This window comes from Protopterus annectens, chromosome 9.part0 (assembly GCF_019279795.1).
Source record: "Protopterus annectens isolate FY-2018-M chromosome 9.part0, PAN1.0, whole genome shotgun sequence".
Classification (NCBI taxonomy): domain Eukaryota; kingdom Metazoa; phylum Chordata; order Ceratodontiformes; family Protopteridae; genus Protopterus; species Protopterus annectens.
Genome location: NC_056743.1, coordinates 65,426,071 through 65,448,022, shown reverse-complemented (window position 1 = coordinate 65,448,022; position 21,952 = coordinate 65,426,071). Strand labels below are relative to the sequence as shown.

General features: G+C 42.7%; 1 protein-coding gene across 1 annotated transcript in view; it reads left to right on the top strand.

The window, feature by feature from the left end:
* Window positions 1-21,952, top strand: part of CD82 (CD82 molecule) — a 1,552,457-nt gene that overhangs the window by 1,354,164 nt on the left and 176,341 nt on the right. Inside the window, exon 7 of the mRNA XM_044082558.1 lies at window positions 7,133-7,300. Within this exon, the coding sequence (XP_043938493.1) occupies window positions 7,133-7,300 (168 nt within the window). The remainder of the gene's footprint in view (window positions 1-7,132; window positions 7,301-21,952) is intronic.

Sequence of the window (21,952 nt, the reverse complement as noted above, 5' to 3'; positions counted from 1 at the left end):
CCCCTTGTTGCTGATTGTAATATTCACCATTAAAGACAAAGAAGTTGTTACTTAAGACCCGTTCCTTAAAATCCCAGACCAAGGACACGTCAGTATCTATTTATATTATTTCTTCAAACCACTCAAGCTCTTCTTCATGAGGAATGGCATTAAAAACTTAGTATGTCACAAGCTGCCAAAAGATACTCTTTGTTGCACATCAGCAAGTCGGATGGCATCAGAAATGCTCAGTCTAGGGGTGTAAATGTCTTCTGCAACATCAAAAGTATGGTTTGGAGAGACCGGTATATTTTGCAGGGGATACTTCAGATATGGAACAGACTCCCCATCAAGGCAAAACAAAGTTCATCCATGTCCTTATTCAAAGGCAACTTGAGGCCTTTGAGGAAATTGAGGCTGTTTTCAAGTTGGAACATGCTCTATTTCACAAGAATTGGAATCTTGTTCTAAAGAATTGACAGTCTTTGGGGGAGATATTGATCTCTCCAGCATAACCTGTTCATATCAGAGGCTAGATTAAGATTCCTGGAGTGAGTGACCCTCATGCAGTTTCTATGAATATGTAGCATTACTATAGCGACCTGCAGGAGACGGAATACAGTGACAGGACTTTCAGTCTTTCTGCATAAGACTTGCAGAATACAGTGACAGGACTTTCAGTCTTTCTGCATAAGACTTGTTTTATGTAACCTGTAATTTTCCAGTGAGAAACCTCTGTGGTTTCTGCAATTGTTGCAGGTGTATGGTGAGTTATGCAAAAGGGAGCATTGTACTCAATTACTGGTTTGATGAGGGCCAAGTATAATAGAATTATAAAATCCTTAGATGGAGATGCGATCTTTATTTTTAAGATACGTCACGTAGAAGGATTTCATTACTACAGTGGATATGTGGTGCTGCTGTCAACCTGAGTAACCCAGATCACATACCACTGGGTCCGCAATTAGGGGTGTGCTGTCTATAATGTAATTAGCAGAGATGTCATTTCCCAAAGGGAATAATAATGCATTTTTTTGCATTTAGCTTTAATCTGTGGCCTTGGCACTAGTCATTTGTCTGCGTTAACCCTGTCTGCAGTATATAAACATCAATGGAGGATTTGATGATTACCAATTTGCAATAGTCAGTGAATTGATCAGCCACAGGCTGTCCAACTTTGCCTGGGCTTCTGAGGAATAAATTCCAAGCAGTTAGGATTCCAGCACAGAACCCTGTGGTACACCACTGGTGACTGGTCTTTTGCTAGAGGTGAAATCTCCCACTTTTACAGTATGTGTCTTGTCAGTGAACCAGTTGGCTACCCATCTGGTAATGTAGGGGTTAATTCCTGTTTGGGAGAGTTTCTCTATAATACCCGAGTGGGAGATTGTGTAAAATGCCTTGGCTAGTCATCCAGGGCCCTGGCAACTTTCTCGAAGACATCAATTGTGTTTAACAGGCATGATCTAGGTTTAACAAACCCAAACTGGGTTGGGTCCAGAGTTTGGAGGTTACCTATGTCCATGTTAATAATGTCCATAATGATTCTTTCCATGGCCTTGCAGTTGAGGCTAGTGAAGTTTATTGGCCTAAAATTTCCAGGGTCAGTTGATCATCCCCTTTTGTGCGGAGGGATTACTTTTGCTGTCCTTCATTTCACTGGAACATAGCCAGTTCTCAGGCTGTGGTTAAACAGGGATCCAAGTGGGGCTACTAGGTCATGTTTTAAATTGTTTAAAAGGCAACCTGAGATGCTGTCTGGTCCCACTGATGCTGTGTTTTTGGCCAAATCTGTCAGATAGCAGGTTGGCTATTGCCTCCGGTTAAGTGTGGGTGGTGCCTTCCACAACCAGTTCAGCACATAGCTAGGTATTCCATTTTAGATTTCAGAGATAGTTAAATAATGGCTTGCGATTATCCTTAGCTAGGGTGGCTATTTTTGCCTTATGCCCTTGATTTTGGCCAGGATCCCTTTTTTTTTTTTTTTTTTTTTTTTTTGCTGTCTGGAGCCTTGTCTGACCAGACTAGTTGTAGCTTGTGTGGTGGTCTTGGGTTATATAATTCATCAGGTCACTAAAAAGGCTGTGGTGACTACAGTCCTTAAGAAATCATTTCAGGCCCAACTTTGCTGATAATGCTGCCCCCTCTCCAATGCTGTCTCTGTAAGAGAGATGATTGAGAATGTTGTTTGTGTACAGTATGATTGCTTAGGGAACTTAAACCTCCTTGATCTTCTTACCTTGGATTTCAGACTCACCATGGCACTGTGAGTGGGTATCACTTGATATCACTAGAATGGCTAATAAATCGATGACAAGAGACCAGCAGTTCTATTCAATGGTTTGCCTTCATGGCGTCTGAACAGCACTTGTAGTGGTGGGACGTGATATCCTTTTGGACTTATTACACACATACTATGGCATCCTTGATGCTGACTTATTTTGCCTTGCCTCCTCCTACCTGTCAGGGTGGTTCCAGGAGGTGGAGTTGACTATTAATTTATCCCTGCTCCACCCACTGGAGTGCTGCAGGGTTCCACCATGGATTTTTCCCTGTTTACTGAGTATGTGCTTCCCTTTGGTTACATCATCAGCTTGAGGAGGGATTGCTGTCTCATTGCTGAGTAGGTGGTACCCAGGGGCACCTCTCCTTTACTCAGGTACAGCTTACATTTGCCAGTTCCATTTCGGGTGGTCTGGAGGGCATCCTCCTGTAGCTGACATGTAATCATATGAATATTTAACACCTCCAGAACTGAGTTCTTACCTGCTTATGCCACGATAAGGGACACCATAGCTCATGCACTTGCCTCTGTATAGCTTACATTGGGGTGAATGATAAACCACTGTTTGTGTGCAAGGTGCTCAGACTTAGGGTGTTCCTTGATGACAGGCTTGCATTTCAGGATCAGGTGTCAGCTGTTGCAAAGTTAATTGTTATCAGAGGAATATCACTCAGGTCATGCATCTTAGTTCATAGTTTTATAAGTAATTACTAGGCTAGCTGCCCTTACAGACCATTTTAAACCTAGCCAATTTCCCTTGTGATGGTTGAATTAACCTATCCCATTTGGTATTAGATTAGCAGTAACCCATCCCATGGATAATTATATATTGCCCCTAATAATAACTGGAATCATACCATAGATAATGTGAGGGGACCCATGTATGGGATAAAGCATTTAGGAGCTGTCCCTGGCTGTTAGTAGTTTGGGGAGTCCTGAGGTAACTTTTCTGGGGTCTATATTATATAGAAGAAAAATCAAAACGTTGAATGCTCACATGAGCATTCAACGTTTTGATTTTTCGTCTATATAATATAGACGAAAAATCAAAACGTTGAATGCTCACATGAGCGTAAATGCAGAAATTCGAAATCACTGTTGTGGGGGGTGCACCCCCAGCTAAATATATATTCCAACTTCGAGATCGCACTACAGTGAGGAAATGGCAAATATTCCGATCCTCACTGTACAGTGATCCAAAAAAATAAACATCGAATTTCTGCATTTACGCTATTGTGAGCGTACATTTTGACTTTTAGACCCACTTTGCTGTTTGCTGTCCATAGATTCAAGTTGTGCATGAATATGGGCAGTAATGAGATCTGCTCAACATGGATGGGAGTCTGTTCCAGAGCCGAGGTATTTTGTGTGAGATATACTGGTCCTTCCAAACTGTTCTGTTTATATTGCAGAGTTAATTGACTTTTAACTTTAGTTACTGATTTAATTATTTTTTTGTTTATTACTTATTTGCATGTTTGCTTGCAAAAATTCAAATGAAAAACATGCCACCCCTTTTCAGTGGAGGCACGGAAAGAAGAGCTCCAGAAGAATTGAAGGAGTATTAATAATAATTACAAAACAAAAGGTTTGAATACAATAGTTGAAACTATCTTATTCCATAAGAGAACCTTGTCAGTGACCTTCAAGTAGATCTTGACTCTGAACTGTATAACATGCAACTGGTGGACAACTATGCTGCGTGTCTCCTGACTGGGAAATCTTGTTGTCATCATATTAATTAAACACCTTAGTTCATATCTGTTTTGTGGTATTTTTTTTTTTTTTTTTTTTTTTTAGTTTATATGGTTTGGTACACCATTACCGGTGTTTATTTATTTTTTTCTTTTCCTTTTGGTGTCTGAAAAAGCTGTTGGTCCCTTGCATGCTGGCATGGGTCCCCTGCTGTGCCTAGAAAGTTTTGGTTTATATTTCTGTGCCTTTGGAATGTCATAACGTAATACCTGTTTGGATTCTTAGACTCAATGCAATGAGTTTTCCTGGGTTTAATGAAGCTTGTTCTTTTAGTCCGTTACAGAAGCTCAAGATCTTAGAAGGATAAACTCAGCATATATGGCTGTTGAGATGTGTGTGTGTATATTTATATATATATATATATATATATATATATATATATATATGTATATATATGTTTTTTCCCAGTTATTCACATTTATTTAAAATTATGTTTTAGTATTGTTGTAGTTTAATTATGAGAGTTAGGTATAAATTACTAGTTGGTTTTTAAGCTTTTAACATTTTAATGTTTGAATATTTAAATTTTAATTAATTTCATTGGCCAGTGACATCACATGACTTGTAGATAGATGTATTTAAGTGTTGATTTGTGATTATTGTGGCAGTTCTGAAGAAGTCTTTAAACTAGATGAAAACGCTTGACTGCTGGTTTGCAGTAAAGTGGTTGTGGTCTTATTACCATCTTCCTGGGTTCATCCTTTCTGTCAATCTCATACCTTAATACTAAAGGGAATTCTCATCACTAGGTGGCTTAGAGAGGTCACTTAAAACATAATACGTTTTCCTCAGCCCAGTGACACAGAGGAAACAGGGTGTAACTGCATCTTAGCCAGCCTTTGTCTGATTAGCGACTTAATTGCTGGATCTAGTGACTGGATTACTTTATTACTAGGCTGAGAATTGGTGCCCAAAGCTGGGTCACCCATCCTGAGGCGGAGGCAACTCTGAGTTACTGTTGTGGGCACACCTGGATGGAGCAGTAGCTGTTGCTCTAGTGAGAATGAGCATAACTGAGCATATGCTGCAGTGGCAGCACATTGCACATGTCATAATGGCATAATTGGCAGCATTCATGCTCCACAGAGGAAGTAGCATTAGTGGAGCTGAAGGGGGGTTGCCATACATACTCTGCCCAGGGGTTGGGTAGGCTACTCAGCTGGAAGCTAGCCTGCTCTCATACCCTTGACTTTTACTAGAGGAGGGACAAATGAGTTGACTGGGCTTCATGACCAAGAGCCAGGGTATACCTGGCTCTTGTTTCCAATGGAATAAATGAGGGTGAAGGTAAAGGCGTCACTGGGCAGATTCAGTGAAAGAGGTGGATTGGGGATGAGGATGAAAAGAAGTACATATCTGTTTCACCTGATCTATCTGGACAGAATTTTTTTTTTTTGTTGTTTTTTTTATCTCCACTGCCTGGCAGTCATCAGCTTCCTACTGATCAGGGGACCCATTCATTTTCCCATCAGAATGAGAGTCAGCTAGGAAGGCTGTCAGGCAGCCATTGGAGTAATTCTTGTGTGCCGTATCATCCTGCATGCACCCAGCACAACACCAGGGCTGGCAGGGTCATGCAGTGGGCTGTTCTTCTCTAAGGGGTAGCCCCCCCAAGCACCCTTTCTCCTCCTTGAGAAGCACAAGCTGTAGTTTCATTGGTGTCTACCAGGTATGTTGCACAGAATCCGTGTGCCTCAGACTGAATGCAGCTCTCCCCACCTCCCTGGCCGAGGTCAGCAAGCAATGCTGCTTCATCCCAACCTGACTCCCTACAGTTCCAGGGCTGCTAATCAAACCACGGTCACCTAGGTCACCATAAAGGAGCCATTCTGTTACAGAGCCAAGTGAACAGAATGATTTTGTTTACTCTTAACTTAAGTTGTAACTATCTTAAATACATTTGTTCATAGTTTTACAGCAGTTCTGGATTCTGCTTTGATTGCTTCTGTTTCAGTGTGTGTGTGTGTGTGTGTGTGTGTGTGTGTGTGTGTGTGTGTGTGTGTGTGTGTGTGTGTGTGTGTGTGTGTGTGTGTGTGTCATACTTGGCTTTTTAAGCACTCTTTTAAGTTATTTGAATGTGTCAGTTCTTCACTGTGCGATTGCTTGTTGCATAATCCCTTAATGTTGTGTTTGGTAATGTTCAGCTGCTGGCTACATTTGGTGATGCTTGAAGTGTATTGTTTTTATCATTTCTCTGAGATTTCAGGATGTCAAAACAAGTGACAGGGTACCCGTACTTCAGTAATACTACAGCAGGAATTGACTACTTGATGGTATCATTTTGTGGGATCACTTTACACAACTGTAATTTCCATGCCCAGGATGATGGCATACGTTTTTGTAAACATTAAAGCATAACTTCTAGAATAGACCTTGACATTAAGTTTCTATTTTGCTGATGTAATTGAATGAGTATCATTGCTGTAACAGTAAGTTTTATGGACCTAATAGTGTCTAATAAGCTCAAAAATGAGTATAACTGCAGTTACAGCTTTTGTTTGAAACCTGAGTAAAGCTGACTTGAACACAGATTCTCATTTGGATGATAGATTTTCATCTACTGGGTTTTGGATAAAATCCACCTGCATCTTCAACCCTACCTCTGCTGCTTTAAATAAAATCTAAAATCAAGGGTCACACACACAATCTACATGGGGGGGGGTCGTTGTTACAGGACTTGATTTGGAATTTGGGTGAAAGTCCAGAGCCTAAAACCTGCTAGTGCAGAGACTGTTTTAGAGTTCAACGAGATATCAACACAGATGCATGGTGTGCAAGCTAAAAGTATTGATACCATGGTGTTTGTGTCCTCCTTTAATAGGTTTGTATCTTTTAGAGGTTTTCATTGTACATCATTTAGAGCCACAAAACAGCAAACAAGGCAAACCGTTACCTACATTTAACAGAATAACAATTGCACATTAAAGAGTGTTCAGTTTCCTGTGTCTGTCATTGTTGAAACCATGTGATTGTACCCATTCCATATGTACCTAAGGACTCTGTTCTGCTATGACTGTCTGTGAATGACTACAGGTTTGCTTTTAACATTTTCTTATTTGGACCTGCTGTAATGTAGTAAGAATTAACGTTCGCCTCTCTCTCTTTTTTTGTTAGCTTAAGTGTTGTGGTTCCAAAGGTCCTAATGACTGGGCAACGAACATTATTATCGCAAATACCTCCTCGAAAGTGTACCCTTGTTCTTGCGCTGACCCACCAGAAGTTGCTGAACAGGAAACTGGGTTCTGTAGCACAGGTAACGGCACAGCTCCTGTCTATGGTGAGGTAAGGCTGCAGATTTCTTTTTCTTTTTTTTGGGGGGGGGGATTGAACTCTTTATTTCCACCAACATTCATCTACTGGTTATTGAAGTTTGAGGGCTGGGAAGGGACAGTGACTCATTTCCTGAGTCCATGACTTGAAAGGTGGCAGCAGGAGATGGTAAAAATCCATCAGTTTGCTTTATTGTTAGCTGTGCACAACAGCAGAAATCAAAGAATTTAAAAAACATGTGAGTACAGATTAATGCTTATTTATTAGATCGAAAGGTGAGCATAAGCATGCGGTGTGTTCTTGAATGTGCAGTTCCTGAAGACCTGCTTGAGACGGTCAGCATCAGGACTTAAGGATGTAAATAATGTATGGCAGGATAATGGAGAACTGGTTGATGACTATTCTGGTTGAATCATCATATTACTGAAAAGTCAACACATTGACTCAAAAAAAAAATTGAAACCATTAGGTGCAGTATAAAAATAACATTGAGAAGTAAAAGTGCAACAGATGTCATCATTTACTAGCAGATAATCCCACCTGCTTTCCCCTTATGTGTGCTGGTATTCTTGCAACATCATTACTTTGAAGTTGCAAAGCTTTGAAAATTAGAAAGAGTTCCCTTTTTTGGGAATGATCACAGAGAGAGGGAGTTTGAAAGGTGGATTACCAATTGTGGCTAACAACGCAAAACATGGAGATTTTCAAACTTAATATAAAAAAAATGCTGCATGTTGCTATGATGGAACGATATGTTTGTATGCTGCCCTTCTATTCTCATGTTGCAGTATTCATAACAGTAGGGAGTTGCTGCCTGAAGCACCACCATCCAGCCAGTATACCAAAGTCTTTGTTCCAGGAGGGTGCGTGTGACGTCCCTTACCAGGGCCATAAACCGACATTGGGTATAAAAGTGATGTCTGCACGCACCCTCATCAGAATTTTTCTGCCACAGTGAACATCAGACTCCTGTTTGCCAGTTCCATATGTAGATTGCGTTTCTTCAGACAACCGGTTACGATTTCGTTCAAGACCAGATGACCGCTTCGACCAATACAGATAAGTGCCCTGTTTTTTTTTTTTTCCTTGTTTTTGATTACATTTTAGACTTGCATGTCAGCTAGAAGGGGGAAGTGTGCTTGTGGGATTCAAATTCCTCACAAGGACACGCATAAGAAGTGCGTATTTTGCTTAGGCGAGCCCCACGACCATACGTCCTGCCCCATTTGGAAATCTTTTGTTCCCAAAACTCTTCGCAGCCGCCTCACGGCACTGAAGTTATATTTAGAGAATCAAAGGCTACGTCGCTTATCGCTTGGTATGGAAGGAGGGGTAGGCCATCTGCCGAGCCACCGAGGAAGAAGGCTAAGAAAATTAGGCCGGAATCACAAGCTGCGCCTCAGGTGTGAGTAGGTTCTTGAGGAGCTTGAAAGCCCGGAATCCTCTGATGGCAGTTTGAAAAGCAGGCCAGGTAACCTTAATAGAAGCTGGGATGTCGGAAACTGCGTGTACATCCACTGTGGCTAATCCACCATCAGGCCTTGATGGCAGAGGGGAACCACAATTCACTCAGTTGGAAGGCCCTACTCCTTCTCTTCCTACCAGACATCCACCTCAATGCTTTCTCCACCACCTACTCTTTTGAAGACAAAAAAAAACTAAGCACCCTGAATCTCAACCTCTTCCTGGCTAGGAAGTGTTTTCACAAAGTCTCTTTAAGGCATTTCAGGCTTTGCAGACGCAACAACTTCCCTCTACCTTCTCACCTTAGCCGCCCTTACAAGTATCTGAGGAAGATTATTCCTTTTCTGAGGAATCCGTTTCTTATGAAACCCAAATAGATTACCCCAGAGGATGATGATTCCATTTCTCCTGAGTCCCCAGAAGAATTCAACTTTGGGAACACTTTAGTGGCAGGCATCTGAGGTTTCTGATTCCAAGAAAAGGTACTTTGACCTGTTACAAATGGAAAAACTTTCCCCTTCTGCTGTTCCCCCTTTATTACCTGCCTTCCAGGATGCTTTTTTGGCTGCTTCTCAGTCTTCTGACTGACCACCACTAGCCTCCAAATGCCCAGACTGTTTTTATGAGGCGATACTCCTGGGTAAGGCTTCAACTTCTCCCCATGGATATACAGACAAAGTTATTGGATGCACCCTTAGACAATAAGGCCCTTTTTTGGACAGGCTTCTGCTGAGTTCCTCAAATCCCTTCAAGAAAAGGGAAAGGAACTACAAAATCTCAAACATCTTGTGGTATCCCCTATTCCCAGATAACATAGAAACTACCCACATAAACTCTCCTTTTGTTAGAAGACTGTCCTTTCACACAGCTCCTTAATCTAAGGGACATAGACAACCCAGGAAAAATTCTACTCCCAGGTTTACCATCAGCTCCTCTACATCCTTTCGGAATCAGTCTGACCAATCCAGACCACCTCCACTGTGACTCACCTCCTTTGGACCCAAACACACCCTTATCCCTTCGTCTCACTCTCTCCCTACCCTCCTGGAAGATAATTACAGCTGAGCAATGGGTCCTCTCTATCATTCAGAGAGGATATTTCATGACTTGGATGCTTCCACTTCTCCAAGGTATTCCACAACCTCCAAAACACCAAACCCACCTATTTCCAACCATTATTAGCAACTCCTAACTCAGGATACTGTAGAGCAGGTACCCACCCCACAAAGAAACACAGGCTTTTACTCCAGGATGTTTCTTGTACCAAGGAAAGACGGACCTTGGAGGCTAATCCTAGACTTATCTTTCCTAAACCTCTTCCTCAAAGTTGCCATCTTCAAAATGATTACCTTACCCCTTCTATTTCCACTCAAACCCCCACTAGCATTCATGGTAGCCCTGGATTTGAAGGATGCCTACCTCCACATTCCTATCCACCCCAATTACAGGAAATACCTCCGCTTTGCTATAGGCTCCTGCCATTTTCAATTCTCTGCCTTGCCCTTCAGTCTCTCTACTGCCCCTCAAGTGTTCACAAAGTGCCTAGCCCCCTGCATCGCTCACCACAGGATTCGGGGTGTACAGATATACCCATACCTAGATGACCTGCTCATCCTTCATCAAGACTACCAAGTGCTTCAACTTCACCTACATCAGGTCTCTTCCACCCTAACTCAACTGGGGTTCACCCTAATTCTAGAAAAGTCCCATCTGACCCCCTCTCAGGACTTAGTTTTCTTGGGGTGCAGGATCAAAACAGACAGCATGAAAGCCTTCATCCCAGACCAAAGGATCAAAGGCCTTTGTCTATACTTTACACAGATCCTCACCCACTCCTCCTGGACAGCTCGGGAGGCTCCTGAGAATGTTAGGCCACATGGCATCTCTGATACCCTTGCTACCTCCGGCAAGACTTCACTTGCGCAAAATCCATTGGGTCCTAAAAACCTATGGAGCCAACACTCACAACCTATGGACTTGCCCCTTTCCCTATTTCTGTGCCTAAAAAGGGAAATACAGTGGTGGGTGTCAGCACTGCACCTCAACCTAGGAACCCACCTACAGGTTCCAGACCCCCCCCCCAACAACAGCTCTCCACAGATGCATCAGACCTGGGATGGGGTGCAGTGGTCCTAACAAACTAGAAACAATTTCCAGTACAAGGCAAATGGTCCACTGCAAGACAAAAGGACCACATCAACTTCAAGGAAATGAGGGCATTATTACTAGCTCTTCTAATCTTCCAAACTACCCACCTGCCAGGAACCCTGAAAGTAATCACAGATATGATGGTCCTGTGGTACATCAGCAAGCAAGGGGGGACAAGATCCTACCCCCTATGCAGCCTGGCCATCCAGATTTGGAACTTGGCATCTTCTCTCCTGGCCCACCTGGTAGCAGTGTACATCCCCTCAACAGAGAATATTAGGGCAGACAAAGTCAGCAGAACCACAGCCCCCTCTCACAAGTGGATGCTTCACAGAGAGGTTTTCCTGGGCCTGATACACAGGTGGGGTATTCCACAAGCAGATCTCTTTGCCTCCTCCAGAACAAACAGATGCCCAACTTCTGCACAAGGGATCCACATCCACAAGTTTGGAAAGTGGAGGCATCCTCCTTTTCTTGGGAGGAAATGCACCTTTACACCTTCCCTCCTTTCACACTAATTTAGAAAGTCCTTCTGAAAATTCAGAAGGGCAAACTTAAATTCCTACTGGTGATCCCGATTTGGCCAAGACAGCATTGTTTCCCCTCCTACACTTACCAAACAAGGGCAATCACCAGAGGTTACCCCACCGACCACCTGCTCACACAGAACAAGGGATCCCTGCTCCACTCATAGGTGAACAACCTGAAATTGACATTATGGGTGATAAGGTTCTAATCCCTTACAGGCACCTATATTCAGAGGGCGTACTTAATGTTCTGCAAGAGGCCAGAAAAACCTAATACCAGGCGAAACTATGTAGAAAGTGGCACATATTCTCCAAGTGGTGTCAAAGGAAAAATCAGGACCCGCTTATTATCCCTATACCAGTGGTCATAGGTAGGTACTAGGGCCTGTACAAGCCCAGCCAGAAAGGTACCCTGGCTTTTGCCACCCAAGAAAATTATTTTCCTGTGCCACTGTCAAGCAGAACCACAGAAGTGATCCCCGGGTGAATTTCCTATTTCCCATCCAGTCATCAAGATTTTTCTTGAAGAGTGCTAATGAGGAGCTTTGTTTGATATCGATAGGTAGTTTATTCCAGAGTATGGGAAGTCTCCGGGACAGGAATCTATCCCTCCGGCATGTTCTGTTTATTGTGGTGACAAGGTTTAGGTCCCTAGAGCGTATAGCTCGGAAGGATTGGGATTTCTTTAAGTGGAGCATGTCCAGCAGCTCTGGGTATGACATGGCTTTGTATGTTAGGCAGAGATCACCTCTGATTAGGTGATATGTGACTGAGTAAAGCTGGAGTTTTTTGAGACTGTCTGTATAAGGGCATCTGTTTGAGGCCGGTAATCCTCTTTGTGAGGTATTTCTGTGGCCTTTCCAGTTGTAGATGTCTTGTGAGGTATATACCAAAAGGGGTGTTGTACTCTATCATGGGTCTAATGAGTGATGAGTAGAGGGGAACAATGATTTTTTTTTTTCTGGATGAGAAACCTTTTGTGATGAGGTTGCCATGTAGAAAGATTTCCTGACTACTGTGACAGTGTGATTATCAAAGGAGAGACTACTGTCCACCTGTGTCCCAAGGTCTCTTATCACACTTTCGGAGTTAAGTATACTACCGCCTATGTTGTAGTTCATGGGTACAGTTTTTACCAAAGGGGGATGACAATGCACTTTTTGGCATTGAGCTTGAGGCCATGTGTTTGACACCAGGCATCTGTCTCAGTGAGGCCCTTTTGTAGGATGTCCACATCGTTAGGAATTTCGATTATGGCTCCTAGTTTGCAGTCATCTGCGAACTTCATTAGCCAAAGACCTTCTGTGTTGGCCTATACTTCAGAGAAGTAGATACCAAACAGGAGAGGACCCAAGACTGAACCCTGTGGTACTGCACTTGTCAATGGTTAGAAGTCGGATTTGGAGTCTGCTACTTTCACAGTGTGGGTTCTGTCAGTGAGCCAGTTGGCAACCCATCTTGTGACATAGGGATTTATACCTAGTTTAGTGAGTTTATCTATAATTCCGGAGTGGGGGATGGTGTTGAAATCCTTGGCAGGATCTAGATAGGCTGTGTGAACCACCTTACCCTCGTCTGCGGCTTTGGTGACTGCTTCAAAGAAGTCTATCAGGTTTAGGAGACATCATCTGCTTTTTACAAACACGAACTGGGTGGGGTCCAGAGTTTGGAGATTACCAATGTCTTTGTAAGTTCCATGGTGATACGTTCCATGTCTTTGCAGACCAGGCTCGTGAGGCTAATGGGGCGGTAGTTCCCAGGGTCCGTGGTGGCTCCCCCTTGTGGAATGGGATAACCGTCGCTGTGCGCCATTCAGCGGGCACAAAGGCTGAGGTGAGGCTATGATTGAGCATGGTACTTAGGTGGGGTGCCAGTTCGTTCTGTAGTTCGTAGCCTGGGATGTTGTCTAGTCCCATGGATGCTGTGTTCTTGGCTTTGGAGTGTGTGGTTTTTACCTGTGCAGCCGTGATTACAGGAACTTTGCATTCTTCCAATATAGAGATGGTCCCTTTAGGGGGTGAGAGGGGGGTAAAGTTAGCATTGAACCTATCTGCCAGGATGTTTGCAATATCAGTTGGTTCTGTATATTTAGTGTCATTGTGCCAGGTCTGCAAGGCCATCCTATCATCCTATTACCCCTCTCTAAGATAGTAGAAAAATGTATTCACTCTCAATTCTTGACAAACCTCCTCCAGCAAAACCTTCTCACTCCCACACAACATTGTTTCCGGCCCAACCATAGTACATCTACTGTCCTCCTATCTTTCACACACACCATAGCAGAGGCTCATGACAACAATGTAGGCATATCCTGTCTTTCTGGACCTTTCCAAAGCCTTTGATACAGTATCTCACTCCATCCTCCTAACCAAACTTGCAAACCTTAATCTATCTGCTACCTCCCTTACCTGGTTCTCCAGCTACCTCTGTTGTAGACAACAGTCTGTCATATGGTTATCTTCCTACTCTCCGTATATTTTAGTCCCTGCTGGAGTCCCTCAGGGCTCCATCCTAGGTCCCCTACTATTTAATGTTTTCACAAGTGAGCTCTACACATCTTGCACAAACTCTTCCCTCATCCAATATGCAGATGACTCAACACTCATCTCCATCTCTAACAACATCTCAGAACTACTTTGCCTCACTCAACACACCTTTCTTACCACTGAAAAATAGTTGTCGGATAATCAGCTCATCCTCAACCCCAAAAAGACTAAGCTCTTGCTTTTTCTTCCCCGCTCTTTCCCACCATAAATCCACTTTTACTATCACTTCCTCCAACAACACAATCATTCAGCCTGAATCTCAAACTAAACTTAAATTTATAAATATCAGCTACATTTATATCCCACCTGGCAACAACACCAGTATCCTTGAAGACATTCTACAGTGGCTGTCCATAAACTCCCCACAAGAAACTATTGTTTTAGGCGACTTTAATATAAACTGGAACACCTGCTCCTCAAACTTCACTACTACCCACATAACTCTATATGGTTTCTCCCAAGTCATAACCTCCACCACCAGAACTAGTAAGTCCAATAACAAAGAAAGTATACTAGATTGGATTCTCATTAATAACCCTCCCCAAATGTATAAGGCAGGCATCCAACCTGAGGAAGTAAGTGATCACCTCCTAACATATGTACTCAGACAAAAAATGATATCCCTCAAATACCTAGCTTCAGAACTATCAGGAACAATAAGAGCTTCAATCAAACCAAATTTCAATTAGAACTTCAAGCATAACTGGAATAGACTAAAACTACTCCCACTAGACAAGGCAGTATCACACTCCACATTTCTTACAATCCTTAACAATCATGCGCCCACCCGGACCATCAGAACAAAGAAAAAAGTAGCACTGTGGCGTGGCTGTCCAAAGAAACTAGACAAAAAATCATGAATAGAAATAAAGCCTGGTTGTTTTGGAAAAGCAATAAAAACCCTAAGGATCAACTAGTATATAAACAGCTAAGAAATGATACAAAGAAGTCTATAATGTTAGACAAAAAAGAATATTACTGTAACCTGCAACATAAACATCAAAATCAACCACAAACATTTTGGTCCAGCTTAAACAATCTTCTCCATCCAGGTGATACCCCTATCCCTGCGTCTTTCTTCCAAAACCTCCAGAAAATATTGCCAACACCTTCTTTACGGAAACTATACAATCTCTTGCCAACCAACTAGGCCCCGACAACCTAGACCTTATTAACTCCATATCCAATAGCCACCCATCCTTTAACTTTCAACCTGTACCAACAGCATTTATCCGATCCTTAATCAAAAAACTGAAACCCACCACCCTTTCAGCAGACCTAGTCCCAGCTGAATATCTTCAAAAGGCTACAAATGCAATAGCATATCCCATCTCAATGTTAATTAACAGAACCATCTCTGAAGCATATATCCCCTCCATCTGGAAAATGTCCTATGTAATTCCTCTCCATAAAGTGATAACTCTACTGATCTATCATATTACTGGCCCATCGCCATTCTGTCCCCTCTGGCTAAAATTATGGAAAAATGTATCCACAAGCAACTCCTTCATTACCTCAATTTGCACAATCTCCGAGCTCCCTCCCAGCATGGATTTAGACCCACCATAGTACCACCAAAGCCCTTCTGTCCTTCTCTCAGACAATAAATCAAATCCATAATAATAATACACCTTCCTCTGCTGTCTTTCTTGACCTATCTAAGGCATTTGATATGATAAACCACCAGCTACTCATTCAAACACTAAAGCCTCTTGCCATAGACAGCCTGGCTATACGCTGGTTTCAGTCCTACCTATGTGGCAGACAACAAGCTGCACTATGGAAGGACAGCCTTTCTTCCCTACTGCCAGTCACCCTTGGAGTTCCTCAAGGGTCTATACCAGGACCTCTCCTATTTTCCATCTTCATTAATGATCTTCATACAGTCATCCCCAAAGTAACCTGCATTCAATATGCAGATGACTCTACCCTAATTTGTTCTGCCACCTCCCCATTAGACCTGCAGACATTAACTCAAAATACTTTCAGTGTAGTAGAAAACTGCCTCACTGACAGGCATCTTCTATTGAACCCAAATAAAACAAAACTGCTACTCTTCACCCCCACCTGGAAAGCTACACTCCCATCATTTACCATAACATCTAATAATGGCACAATAATTTCCCCAAAAAGTAATAAAAAAACTATTAGGTATAATTGTTGACAATAACCTGAAGTTTGACACTCACATCGACAAAACCATTAAAACAATCAACAAAAAGCTAGGATCTCTATATAGAATTAAGGCATTTCTAACCCCAACTGCTAGGACAGTTTTTGCCCGAACACATTTACTTTCAACCCTTCTTTATGCCTCCTCAGTCTATACAAACCTGAGTAAATCTGACCTCAATAAACTCAATAGCTGCTACAACACCATAGCCAGATTTGCCACAGGCTCAGCATATAGAACCCACCACTGTATTAACCTACAATCTCTAGGCTGGCTAGAATTTCCCTCTCAAATCCAGTATAATCAATTAATAATAGCCCACAAAGTCCTCCATCAGCCCAAAAGCACACCCTTACTCAAAAATATAATTACCCCTTATAGTAACCTAAAAACTCTCCGGTCTTCTGACAAAATACTGACAAACTGTTAAATCTAAAAACTCAGCAGGTGACTCATTGTTTTGCAACTCTGTTGGAGCATTCTGGAATCGGCTCCCTGCCGAGCTTACAGCAAACCAGACTATTAACCAATTTAAAACATCTCTCAAAAAATTCCTAAAAAGTCACTGGCTTTGCCCCTGTACCAACCCTGACTAACCAGCTTACCACTCTCTTCACTACCTGGCTATCTGTAAAATAGTCAATGTTTCAGACTTAGTCTCATCCTCATTTGTTGTGCTACTGAATGACATGCTACCTTTTTCAGCCTTGTACCACTAAAAATGTCTAAGTTCGAACAAGAAAACTACAATGTTAAGTTTAAATATGTATGTATTCAACGTATGCATATAATCCTATAATTCTGTACTGGTATCTATATGTGACTGTATAAAACTGCTACTGTTTGACTCTTGTGTAACTATCCACATGTGGAGCTTTTCTCCCCGGGCCTCCGCTGAAAATGGACCTGTGTCCAGTCGGACTATCCCGGTTAACAAATGTAAAATAAATAAACTCTTAGGTGTCATAATAGATGATGATCTCAAATTTAACCTACACGTTCTCCAATGTATATAAAAAACAAACCACAAACTAGGTTTGCTGTATTGTAGTAAAAGGTTTCTAACTCCAAATGCTAGACTCACCCTAGCTCAGGCATTCCTCCTGCCCTCACTTCTCTATGCTGCTCCAGTACTAACCTTTATCCAGCACACTGCCTTGACTAAACTCCAACAAACATATCATACAATTGTTAGATTCATTACCTACTCTCACTACACCTCACGTCACTGCCTTGCCCTAAACTCCCCTGCAATGGCTTGAATTCCCACAGCTACTGTTAACATCACAATTCCAAATTGTACACTCTATAAACCATCTTCCTGTCCAGCTCTCTCTAACTTTGTATCCATCTACTCCCCATTGCGGTCCCTGCGCACCTCAGGCCAGCAACTGCTAGCAGTCCTCCCACCAAAGAAAAATGTGGGCAAATTACTATACAAATGCTCAGTTGCCCAGTCCTGGAACAAACTACCCTTAGACCTACGTGCCATTATACACCCATCTCACTTTAAAAAGGAACTTACAGCATCTGCTCAACTGCAAAACTTGTCCCTGCCATAACCTCTCCTAACCCCCACTTTCAAAGTTCTTAACTCCCACCCATTCTACCTAGATTGCTAAAAATAGCCTACCACATCTCTCCAGTATAAAGCAAATACACTTTCTAATCACATGGTATTATTCATCTTTAAATATTTTTACATATACAAGGCCTCATGCTGGTATACTATCCTACTCTTATCCCTTCTCTACTCTTCCTATTATGTATATATCTTACTCCTCTTTTGGCTTTATCTTTAGATATGGCTAGCAGATTTCTCTATTGGCTTTATCTTTACATATGACTACCAGATTTCTAGATGTACCTGGACCTTGTTTTACCATTACTGCACAACTTTCTAGTACTGTAGACTATATGGGAATTTTAGACTAAATCGGAATCTTTTTTTCTGCAAAATTGTTAAATAAGTTTAACCAACTGTAAATTGTTTTTTCTCTGTAAAACTTGCACTGAATGCAACTAAATTATGTTGTATTCTCTAACTGGAGCTTTTCTCCTCGGGTCTCCACTGAAAATGGGTTTCTAACCCAGCTGGACTAACCCATTAACAAATGTCAATAAATAAAATCTGCCACTAAAGACTCACTGTATGAATGCAGGAAGAGGGGTGTGTCTGTGTGTGTGTGGGGGGGGGGGGGGTCTGCTGCCTTGTCCTCCTCCGCAGTTGAAAGTGCCTTACCAGCTAGGTTTTAGAGGAATATTCTGGTTCCTTTCACTTCAGCTGGGATTACTTTGATGGCCACATCATTGGATGCATGTGGTATTTGATATCTGGTGGGAATTGTCCTCATGGTATTTAAGGCACAATGTCATGGAAAGAGATTGTGCCATTCATTTGGTGGCACATTAATCTTCTGCCTTTACATTTTAACAAAAACATTTCTGTGCAGGTGACTGAAGCTTGCTACTTTACTGACTTTTTTTTCTGTACACTTTTCCCCTGCATTCCATGCAAACATGAAGCCACCCTTATCTATCTTGAGCCCATCTGTTACCCTTTGTGTTATAACCAGCACAGGGCATGAGAAGTGACTGCCACAGGGCTTGCTTTTGCCCTTGCTGCTGTCCGAGCAGTAGTATATTTGGTGAGATCCTTACATTACCCCTTTTGGCTGAATCGAGCAACCATTTCACTGTAAGGCATTCTGCACTGTCCCTGTGCATATGCGTACTTTTGTCAATATGCATTTAAGGTGACTGTCGCCAGTTTCAGATCGCTAAGCCAGCTACCCGTGTCCTGTCCATTTTGATGCCCTGCAAACCTCCACTTATGTGGTGGTGATTGACTGTCTGGAAACACCACCTTCTTCTCCCATGGTGGGTTAGCTGGCATCAGCCCCTTTTGCCCATCCCCCCGCCCCTTCTATTCTACTGCCTGAGGTGCTACTTGATCATGGGTCATGTGGGTCTTAAAGCTTTATCTTTGTGCCTGACAGAACCAGGTAATATTAACTGCAGAATCTCAGAGATAAGGGAATATTGTCTAACCCATGAGGCTGCATAACTAGAGGAGGTACATTTAAATCCCCTCTGTAGAAATACCTGTTGTGTTGATTTCTTCCATCTCCCTCTTTGTATGAGCCAGCCCCGTATTCAGAGAAGAGGGCTTCCATTCAAATGTGGAAGTCTGCCAGGTACCAGGCACTTTGCCTTCCTAAGATGCACAGCTATTCTTCCAAGAAGATGATTCCATTATGTAGTAATAGCAGCATTGGCTACTTCACAGTAGTACTACCCATTTACTTTATTCCTTTTAACTAGTGTAACTTGACTTGATTATTGATGGCCTCTTTTCAGTGAAGTCACATGGAAAAAAGCTCCAGAAATACACAGTATGAGCTTATACAATAAAATACACAAAAACATTAAGTCAATGTTGAAGAGAATAAGGAATGGCTTATAAAACACAATGATGTTCGTCATGTTACCCTGCTGCAGTCATCACACTTGGGTTATCCTGTCGTCAGGCAGTCCCGCAGTAGGCCTGAATTCCAAAGTCTTGGTCCTGCGTCGGTTGCTGTCGCTTCTTCCCTGAAGTCAGTGCGCCAGGGGTATGTAGGAGGCATCCAACGCCATTTTCTTCAGTCTTTCTTGCCGCGCGGTGCCCGAAGCAGAAGCAGTTCGCAAGTGCCAGTCGGCCGACTCCTGAGATTTTCAAAGTCGAATTTCAGATACAAAGTCTTCAATAAAGCTAAGTACCCCATTGGGGAAACTCTTCTTGCCTCAGACCGATGTCAGAAAAAGTTAACAATTGTATTTCTTGTGGGAAGCAAATACCTCATAAGGATTTTCATTCTTATTGTATACCTTGCTTATGCCCAGACCACGACATCACTGGTTGTCGGTTTTGTGCTAGGTTCAATAAGCGAACTATAAAGTGACGCTTTGATTTCGCACAACTACTTCGGTAGAAAATTTAATTATACTATGCCGTCGGAGACACCGACTACCGGCATGCACAAAAAATGCAAAGATAAGGACAGGCAGCCTAGATCCAAGCCATACTCAGAGGCCTCGGCTGGGCCGGTCGCCGGTTCACCGGTTTTCAGTGAGGCGCCTACGCAGCCCCTGGCTACTGCAGAATTGGAACCCCAGACCGCTTCGGATTCTCTGGTGGAGAGTTCTAGGCCGCAGCCATTTTCTTTACGCCCTACCGACGACATTGCAGAAGGAGAAGCCGGTGCTGCGGAAACACCTTCGGTTTATGAAGGTGTCTTCAGACCGACGACTCTCACCATAAAACCGTATCCTAAACTTAAGACTCCTCTAAAACCTAAAAAGACTGCACTTCAGTCTCCAGTTCAAGGCACCATGCCTAAGAAACAGATGCTTAAATTGGCTGCAAATTTGATTTCTTTAATCAGGGGTTCCCAACCCCCACCCGGCAAGAGGCCTAGACAAGAGGAGGATTATGCCTCCTCTGATCAAGTGTCTATTTCCTCAGGCTCCTCTGAGGAACAAGATTACTCCTTTCCCCCTTATGAAGATTCTGATGCTGAGGATTCCATTCCCTCAGCTTCTCCCCTGAAGACTTTTCCTTTGGGGAAACCTTACATACCATGAGGGAACATTTCCACTGGAAAGGTCAGGACTACTCTGACTCAAAGAAAAGGCTCAGAGTTTCTTTTACTCCCCCAGCACAGACCAGTTGCTATCCCCCCAGTTTAAGACATTGTGGATGATGATTACTTAGAATCTAGTCTAAATCCAGATTCTCTGCCTCCTGCTCCGGCCAAACCAGATAGATACTATAGAGTGCCTGACTCACACAAATTCCTTTACAAAAGCCCTGTTGCTGACCCAGAGACCATCTCCCAGAGTCCCAAAGGGGCTTAAGGCTTCCATGGCTAAAAATCTGGTACCCTCTGAAAAGGACTCCAGAGCACTAGATAGGTGGGGGAAGAAGGTTTACACCTCAGCCACTCTAGCTATGAGAGCACTAAATTGTCAATTTCACATGCTTAAATGCCAGCAATTCCTAATGTCTCATATAAAACAAAAGATGAGCACACACCCTCAACAGCCTGAATTGAAGGAAATGCAGGATCTGTTGTATGCAGCTGAGCAGGTGGGCAAACATACTTTACAATGTGGATTTGATTCCTTGGAAGCTTCCTGTAGAGCAGCTGTTACTGGGTCTGTTATACGTTAAAGGAACAAACTCTGCCTGATCGTGTTAAAGCAAAGTTACTAGATGCTCCCTTACAGCAGAATGTCCTATTTGTGGTTAAAGCAGAAGTCTTAAAGAAAATGGAGGATAAGGCAAAATCTATGCAGACAGTCAAAGATTTCTTACAGGTTCATCCCCCACGCTTCAGCAGAAATTGGCCAACAAAAAATTGGTCCTTTCCAGCTACTGACAGACCACGGAGGGGTAAATACAGACGCCCAAGGGGCAGAAGACAAGCACAAACCCATTACAAACCTCGACAATGGGGCACTGCAACACAGAAGGGAGAAGACAGGTCCCAAACTACTAGAAGGCAAACACAATGACTTAAACCTCAAATTGCCAAGCAAAACTCTCTTGGCAGCTCCCTTGGGAGGAAAATTAGCACTTTTTACAGACAACTGGCGCATCGTCACAAAGGAGAAATGGGTCCTAGACATTATTTCACAAGGATAGATTCCATTTCCACACCTTGCCAATGATAAGAGGAATGCCAAACCTGCCACAAAATCAATGGGCAGAGGCACAAAAACAAATTACAGCTCTCATGGACATGAGAGCCACTCAACTGGT